The sequence below is a fragment of the Rhagoletis zephyria genome, unplaced genomic scaffold (assembly GCF_001687245.7).
Source record: "Rhagoletis zephyria isolate East Lansing unplaced genomic scaffold, Rhagoletis_zephyria_1.1 Rzeph_scaffold_07082, whole genome shotgun sequence".
Lineage (NCBI taxonomy): Eukaryota > Metazoa > Arthropoda > Insecta > Diptera > Tephritidae > Rhagoletis > Rhagoletis zephyria.
The window spans coordinates 24182-32607 of NW_016164165.1; the positions used below are offsets into that span (position 1 = coordinate 24182).

The 8426-nt window shown below is 41.5% G+C and overlaps 1 protein-coding gene across 2 annotated transcripts; it reads right to left on the reverse strand.

Moving 5' to 3' along the window:
- On the reverse strand, positions 1-8225 carry TTLL6B (Tubulin tyrosine ligase-like 6B). Of its 2 annotated transcripts, none has more exons than XM_017629792.1 (6): positions 7423-8225; positions 4714-5010; positions 4467-4635; positions 3776-4413; positions 3181-3715; positions 1-452 (listed from the first exon to the last, which is right to left on the reverse strand). In XM_017629792.1, the coding sequence occupies exons 1-6, from the start codon at positions 7755-7757 to the stop codon at positions 342-344; spliced, it is 2085 nt and encodes a 694-aa protein (XP_017485281.1). In that variant the 5' UTR covers positions 7758-8225; the 3' UTR covers positions 1-341. The 2 variants fall into 2 exon arrangements, with proteins under 2 accessions (XP_017485281.1, XP_017485280.1); XM_017629791.1 differs by having other exon boundaries at positions 3181-3718.
- Positions 8226-8426: the final 201 nt, after the last annotated feature.

Genomic DNA, 8426 nt, shown 5'->3' on the forward strand with positions numbered 1-8426 from the left:
CTGTTTTATTGCGTTACGAACACAAATTACGATAAAATAGGTATAATGACGTACAAAAATTTCTATTGAAAACAACACGTATGTGGTTGAGAAATGAATATTGTCAATGGAAAAGACCGCCTTAAATATGGGTCACATTACATTGAATACAAAAACAATCAAAAGGCAACATCAGACATGGACGAACATATAGACATACAAAAGTACGGGTATAGCATTATGGAACGCTTAGTATCGCCAACATAAAATCACACTCACCACCGATTAGTTGAGCAAAATTGACTTGGATCACGCTTGATATTCGATCTCATTCATTTGGATCTAACAATTATTTGCGAAATTTAGTTGTCACTCATAATATCAGCGCCACGCTCTAAACAACGATATAATTCCGGATAGATGACGATATCCGCATTAGTTAGATTGCCGCCGTTATAGAAGTCTTGGTATATCTGTAATTAATGGGAAACGAAGTGTTTAACAGATGGGCGCATTAAAAGTTTTTTTTTTAAGATTTATTCAATAGTCAGAGTCACGACCAAAACATATCGTCGCTACCATCTCAAACTATCGAATGTACGAAAATGCTTTTCAATTACGATAACTGCCTTGCCCGCGGGCAAAGCTCTTTTAAGCTTTCTATACATTTTGTATAGGCGCGTGCTGAGTAAAAGCTCTCTATGCCCATCGCTGATTTAGAGTCTTCCTAGAAGCAGAGGATATTGGCTTTAACAANTTAGTTAGATTGCCGCCGTTATAGAAGTCTTGGTATATCTGTAATTAATGGGAAACGAAGTGATTAACAGATGGGCGCTTTAAAAGTTTTTTTTTTTTAAGATTTATTCAGTAGTCAGAGTCACGACCAAAACATATCGTCGCTGCCATCTCAAACTATCGAATGTACGAAAATGCTTTTCAATTACGATAACTGCCTTGCCCGCGGGCAAAGATCTTTTACGCTTTCTATACATTTTGTATAGGCGCGTGCTGAGTAAAAGCTCTCTATGCCCATCGCTGATTTAGAGTCTTCTTAGAAGCAGAGGATATTGGCTTTAACAATTATTATTTTGCTTTTCCTGGTACTGGATTTGGCTGCTCTTCGCTTAAGCGATGTATCCCAGTGCATCCTGAACTCCAGGAAGACTTTAATACACAATACAGACTATGGTGCTTTACTATCGGTTCCGGGAAGCAATTTTTGCACAAGCAGTGAGGAGTTGAAAGAAGAGAAGGAGTTTTCTCACGAAACCCAAATCTCTTTTAGCTACCAGACTACTGCAGACTATTCCTAGCTGAGGTTTCAGCTGCCATGGAGGCTGTACAGAAGCTGGAACCGAAATTCTAGGAAGAGACGCCTTAGCTTTTAGCCCTGAGCTCTTTCACGCTTTACTCAAGGATTGCGCTGGGCTGTTGCCTATCTCAAGAGGAGATGGCCAAGCAGGTCCTAGTCATATAGACATAGAGGAAAACTGCATGGCAGATGAACTTGTAACCAACGCACAACCAAGCAGATCCTTCCCAGTAAAGAACGCGTTGGCTTAAATGGGCTCGAAAACGGGCACGAAGCGTATACTCTCCGAGAATAGAGAATATATATAATGTTGTGGTTGCTCTAATTGGGCGCTGTCTACTTGGAAAAGACGCCGAAATATTCGGCGTGTGTGCTACGAAGAGAAGCAAACGGTCTTACATATGATATGATGAGATTCATAACTCACGAAATGGTTCAACAGGTGGGCCCCAAGATGCCATGCAGGCGGCAACCACTCCTACCTACCTACTTACCTACCTAATCTAACAGTTAATTCCATACAAAGAGATCATCCCGGACTAGAGGGATTTTTTCGTAACGACTTCTTAGTACACGAAAACATTCGAATTGTTTATTAATCTCATATTTACCATCTGCACAATTTTGTTGTTGCGCAACATTTCGCTGCNTGAGTAAAAGCTCTCTATGCCCATCGCTGATTTAGAGTCTTCCTAGAAGCAGAGGATATTGGCTTTAACAAAGTGTCGAATCCCATTCATTTTCCTAATGACAACAACATTTTTTACAACAGTGTCTTTGCTCTCCTGAAAAGTACCCATTTTCACATTCGATAGCTTGACATGGTAGCGACGATATATTTAAGCTTTCTATATATTTTGTATAGACCCGTGCAGAGTAAAACCCCCTCTACATACCACTGCAGGCTTCTTTAACTCTCTATACTTTAAAAGAGTCATAGCCAAGAAGTGAGGCCTTAATCCGCAGACTTATCGATGGATATTTATGGCAGTCATTGGACAAATTCTCCTGTATTGAGTGATCGTATGGTGGCCTGCATTAGAAAGAGTTTAACCTCAGGCTATTCACCACAGTTTAAAGGTCTAGTATGATTTGCATAAGCTGAGCGCTCAGAACCACGCCAAACGATGCTCTGAATGTTATTTTGCTTTTCCTGGTACTGGATTTGGCTGCTCTTCGCTTAAGCGATGTATCCCAGTGCACCCTGAACTCCAGGAAGACTTTAATACACAATACAGACTGTGGTGCTTTAATATAGGTTCCGGGAAGCAATTTTTGCACAAGCAGTGAGGAGTGGAAAGAACAGAAGGAGTTTTCTCACGAAACCCAAATCTCTTTTAGCTACCAGACTACTGCAGCCTATTCCTGGCTGAGGTTTCAGCTGCCTTGGATGCTGTACAGAAGCTGGAACCGAAATTCTAGGAAGAGACGCCTTAGCTTTTAGCCGTGAGCTCTTTCACGCTTTACTCAAGGATTGCGCTGGGCTACTGCCTATCTCAAGAGGAGATGGCCAAGCAGGTCTTAGTCATATAGACATAGAGGAAAACTGCATGGCAGATGAACTTGCAACCAACGCACAACCAAGCAGATTCTTCGTAGTAAAGAACGCGGACGCAGAAATACTTGGCGTGTGTGCTACGAAGAGAAGCAAACGGTCTTACATATGATCTGATGAGATTCATAACTCACTAAATGGTTCAACAGGTGGGCCTTCTGTCTATGCCCCAAGATGCCATGCAGGCGGCAACCACTCCTACCTACCTACTTACCTATGTACCTAATCTAACAGTTAATTCCATACAAAGAGATCATCCCCGACTAAAGGAGTTTTTCGTTAGGACTTCTTAGTACACTAAAACATTCGAATTGTTTATTATTCTCATATTTACCATCTGCACAATTTTGTTGTTGCGCAACATTTCGCTGCGCATCTGCATCCATGTGCGACGCAAACGTTCTTCCGCTTCCGATATAAAGCCTGGTGTCCAATTCTCTTGCGCGCGATAGCGTGTCAATCGATGACGTTCGGTCAGTGCACGTTTACGACGGCGTTCTTGAAGCTTCATGTGACGTCGCTGGCCTGAGAGCACTTCCAATTGATGCTGTCGTCTTTTTTCGATTTCCAGACGCAATTTCTTTGCAACCTCTTCACGCTTCTTACTTGCAGCTGTTTCGCTGTAAATTGACGCTTGATTCTGCAGCGCATAAAATTGACAGTAATAGTTTAGCCGTTCGGGATCTTGTGGTGGCATAATACGACGAAAATCTCCCAAATGGCTCTCTTCCCAAGCAATTTGTTGTGAAAGCGCGCTCAGTCCGGCATCCTGTGATGCATCTTCTTGCGGTGATGACTCATTGTCTGCAGACGCTGATGCGTTGTTGAAATCGATAGGCGTTGTTTGACGCGGATTCGAGTTCAATATTCTGCTAAGGATACAAACATGTATCAATAAGTTTCGCAGCGAAGCGAACAAAGAGACTTACGTATCACATTGCTTCAATTTGAGCAATCGCTGTTTGATACGCTTACGATCCTCGCGTAGTATCTGCTTCTTGTCGGCCAAGGGCGTGCTAACCATCAATAGCGTGTCTCGTATCAACGCCTTCTTCACTTGCCGATCGACGAGCTCGTGTGTGTGATAGCTCGGCGAGTGATTCACTTCGAGGACGTATGGTTTCAGTTTTGAATCGACTAAAATATCAAAGCCGAGTATCTCGAAGCACGCTTGTATTTTGTCATGCGTCGGAAAACAGGCATGGTAGTTGTGCTTGAGCATTGGCCATGCGCTGAGCACCGTTTTGATTATAATGTCATCGATATTAGCCCAAAATCCGTCAACATCGTGATTGTGCCGACGCAACCAATTGTTGATGGCACTGAACTTGCGTTTGCTGCCGCAGTCATCGTTGTCGCACAAATCATATTGGGAGCTGCGCTTATTCACCGAATAGTTGGTGAGATGCATGAATAGATCGCAGCTATTCTCCGTCGTCGGCTCAACATATTTGTTGGTGGCAAAGCGTGCCAAGCCTTCGTTGTAAACAAAGATACGCAATGGATCTACTGAGGTGATAAGCGTATAGACGCGTAGATCGAACTTGTAGCCATCAATCAAAAGCGGCTGCGCGGAAGTAAGGTAAAGTGAAAGAAATGAGATTTTAAAAGTCTGCATACCTTATTAATGTAAGTCTGACAAATCATTCGCTCCGAGGGATTTATGGATTTCAAATCGTTCGTCAGCCAAATTCCGCGACCCATCGCACCCGAATCTGGTTTGATAATAAATGTTGCCGGTTTGCTTTTAAAATTATTATTATTGGCATAATTTATAGCATCGCCATAGCTGCAGAGGAAGAAGTGCGTCGAAAACATTTCTTATGTGCGTAGGCGTAATTTATACTCACAACGTTGGTGTACTTACTCAGCTGGAAATATCCATGTTTTCGGAAATATTTTATAATCGCGTGGAAATAATTTCAGCATGCGATTCAAATTGCGCGAGAGCAAGTCTTTGCGACAAATCTCCATCATATCTGGATAGTGGTTGATTTGTTGGAAACGCTTCATGCTCTTGTACAATTCTACTCCGGGCAATGAGTCTGTCCACAAAATATTCCAAAGTTTGCCTTCTTTAACTAATTTAAAACCCAATGCTTTGGATACGCGACCAATTATGCTGAAGCGCGAATTAGATACGCAGATGCTACCTTTGATTTTACTGAAATTAAAAGAAAATAAGTAGCAGTAGAATTATCGAAAACGGTTCACGTGGTGGCCCAAAGTCATCCGGTAACATATGTACATAAAAAAATATTTTGATGAATGGATAACCTTCCTACTTTTTTTGAAGTCAAAACTAAGGCAAACTCTTACACGGAGGACCTGGAAATTCAACAAAGAGTGCTAATTGCCCCAATGTCTGATTGTGCGCTTAGTTGGGAGCCCGCTACATTAAACAAACTTTAAATTAAAAGGAAAATGCAGTCCCGGAGAAGACCGAAAAGGAGTGCGAATTAAGATTTCGATTTGTGGTGGAAGAGAGACTTCGTCCCTGAATATTGTAGTTCACACCAGTGGACGAGCGTCTCACCATCAAGACGTCAAGCGAGACGTGCATGTAGCAGTAGGTTCCAGCGTCAGGGGAAGCAGCAAGTAAGATTGCTGGCAACTTATCGAAAAACTAGAAATAAAATTGAGCATGTTATGGTAGACGAAAGAGACTTTTCCAGTGTTTTAGTCATACATATATACACACATACGCACGATCCGAGGACCAAATATTAACTCGGGTCTATCTTGTTGCATCTAAACAACTCGTAAGCCCTGTGATGAAAGAAGTGAGCGATTAGCAACACAGACTTGTTTAGTCAAGCAGGCATCTGGTCCCTATTTAACAGAATGACTTGTTTAAAGCAGCACTGACAGCTTAAAACATGGGCAGATTAGAAAATACGGTAACACTGTTCGGTTCTAGGCCACTGTGGGATCCAAGGCAATGAGGTCGCCGACGAGTTGCCACCGAAGGGTCTTTAACTGCCTAATTTAGGACCGGAACCATTGTGTGGTTGGTCCTCTTCGATAGCCATAATTACTGAGTGGGTTCAACCTGCAAGCACTGGGGGAGGCATAGACAAGCTCGGCCTTTCCTTTTACCTTTTCAAAAGAAAGTATATTGTTCTATCGAATACTAATGCTCTCTGGGTAACAAACTGATCACAACCGACTACGATTTCACATGCACTTAGTAGCTGTAATCGCAGAGTCATAATGCTAGTTCTCTCTTGAAGATGAAGAGACTACAGGATACTTTCTCTCTGACTGTCTGGCCTTAGCCATACAAAGACTAACTATTTAAAGGTCCAAAATAATACGTCTAACAAAGCCTTGTTAAAATCTATTAGGAAGTCGAGGGTATATTGGACAAACTGGGTTAGGATCAAAAGATCTTTTAGGTCGTAGTGTCTCATTTTCTACTACACTCAAACACTTAAACTAAAGTAACTAACACAAGGGAGGTTGAACGTCGAAAAGCTGTCAGCTTCGTCGCCACTGGATATTTGCGAGCAGGGGTTAATACCGTAAGGTTTGTAAGTCGTTATAAGGGGAACTGACAATGGAAGTGGGGTTTATTTTCCATATCAAAAAATGAGAGCGAGGAGCTTGAGATGTTAGTCGACAAAACAAAACTCCAGAAGGTTTCAGGACTAAGGCTAATACCTAGTAAGAACAAACACAGCGACTTAGTGGCCTATGTCCAGAGCTGGACCCTACTGAATAGCATTCAGACCAGTGGAGAAGATAAACCTGAACCCCATATAGGACCATGGAGTCGATGTACCAACGCCCCATTGTGACCAGTTACGATTGAAATTTCTCGGCTCAAAATCATTAAAGCCGCTGAAGCTAACGGCCTGCCAGCTGACCTAATCAAGTCCGGCGATCGGAGAAATACATACCTGCCATGTGCTCTGGCCAAAACAAAAGAAGTTTATTCGGCAACACGTATACTAGGCAATGTTCGAATGAGGATCCCCGTAAAACTAATATAGCAACATCACAAGTTCCGCAAGAACTGGGAAGAACTAAATCGCTGAGGAACGATTCTAGAATATTCGAGAAAAATTAGCGTTCCAGCTCTGAAGGTTCCCGCTGGTGATAGAAGAGGTAGACGGAGGCGAGAATAAAAAGTTACGACTTAACAATGAGGCGCAAAACTTGAATTTGGTTCCCTCATGTTATCACAGTTCTGACATTGCCACCAACGGTCATCTCCAATCATCGGCGTTGCCAGAATGAAATTTAGGGGGGGAGAGGGGGTTTAACCCTATTAAGCAGGCATTTCAGGGTACTATTTTACATATATATAAGGAAAATTTGAAAGTTAGGGGGGCTCGAGCACCCCCCTGCCCCTACCTGGCTACGCCCATGTCTCCAATGATAACCTCTTGCTAAAGTTGCCGATAGCTTTCGTACCTAAGAACCGTAAGCAAGACCAGTAGGTGATATGTCGAAGTGAAACTAGAATGACTTAGATAAAGGGCCGTAATCCTTTCGAGAACTTTCTCTTTAAAGCTACACATTTTTTTTTTTTTTATTGAATCAAAGTTAAAGGGAAAAAATGCCAACTTACGGTATAATTGGCATATCGTCTCGTGCTGCCAGTGATGATTTCGGCGTATTGCCGCATTTCAAGCGGAAGCACACATTATTCAATTGTATAAGGCCATCGGAAATGGCTTCGCTTTCCGCAGTAAGTTCATGTGTATTATGATATTCCTTCCGTTCCTCTTTCTCCTCCGCGTCGTTGTTACTCTTACGCACACAATGACCATTACGCTCCTTCAATGCATTCTCCAAGACGACATCGATACGCGTGCCACGATTTTTTTCCATTCGCAATTTCTCTTTGGAGAGACGACGCAACTCCTGTATGCGCTTAAAGAATTTGGAATTTTTCAAATTCATTATGTCAGATCGTTACAGCTAGAATTTCTATGTGGATGGGTGGTCGAGTTCTGATGAAATTATTGGCTTTTAACGCGACTTTCGATGGTTGGCGAAGGCAGCTCGGCCAGCCGCAGCGGTTGAAGGCGAAATGCGTTTTCCGTTTTTTTTTTGTGAAAATTTTAAATACACAGCTAGTCAAAAATTGCTGCGCGAAGTTTTGTATTACAAAATACTATTTAAAAATGTTACTAGTATAGATTTCCGGCAAATATTAAAGCATTTCTTGGTTACAAATTTTAAATTTGTTTTTTGTTGAAAATTTTGACGAACAAGAGAAAATATTTTTGCGCTATGCCTTTGCTAATGAAATAAACTGAATATTTTTTTTATCTTTTGATGGAATATTTTCGTTAAAAATTCTACAGTATTGAACTTATCGATTACACACAAAAAAAAACCTTTATTACAACGGATTCCATGAATTGATTAAATGGAAAAGTGGAAAAATGTATTAAATTTTTGTTTAGACAAAATAACAAAATTTCAGTAAGTTCTCTTTTTGTGATGAAAAAATTAAGCGTTTGCGTTCAAGCACAATTTGTAGCACTATCCAGTGGNCCTTTATTACAACGGATTCCATGAATTGATTAAATGGAAAAGTGGAAAAATGTACTAAATTTTTGATTA

Bases quoted from the DNA above. Each gene is read 5' to 3' on its own strand.
- TTLL6B (XM_017629791.1), bottom strand. From the start codon at position 7,757: ATGAATTTGAAAAATTCCAAATTCTTTAAGCGCATACAGGAGTTGCGT. The intron at 3,719-3,775 runs GTAAGTCTCTTT...TTGTATCCTTAG, and splicing joins AAATTGAAGCAATGTGATAC to CAGAATATTGAACTCGAATC. The intron at 453-3,180 runs GTAAATATGAGA...CATTAATTACAG, and splicing joins ACAACAAAATTGTGCAGATG to ATATACCAAGACTTCTATAA.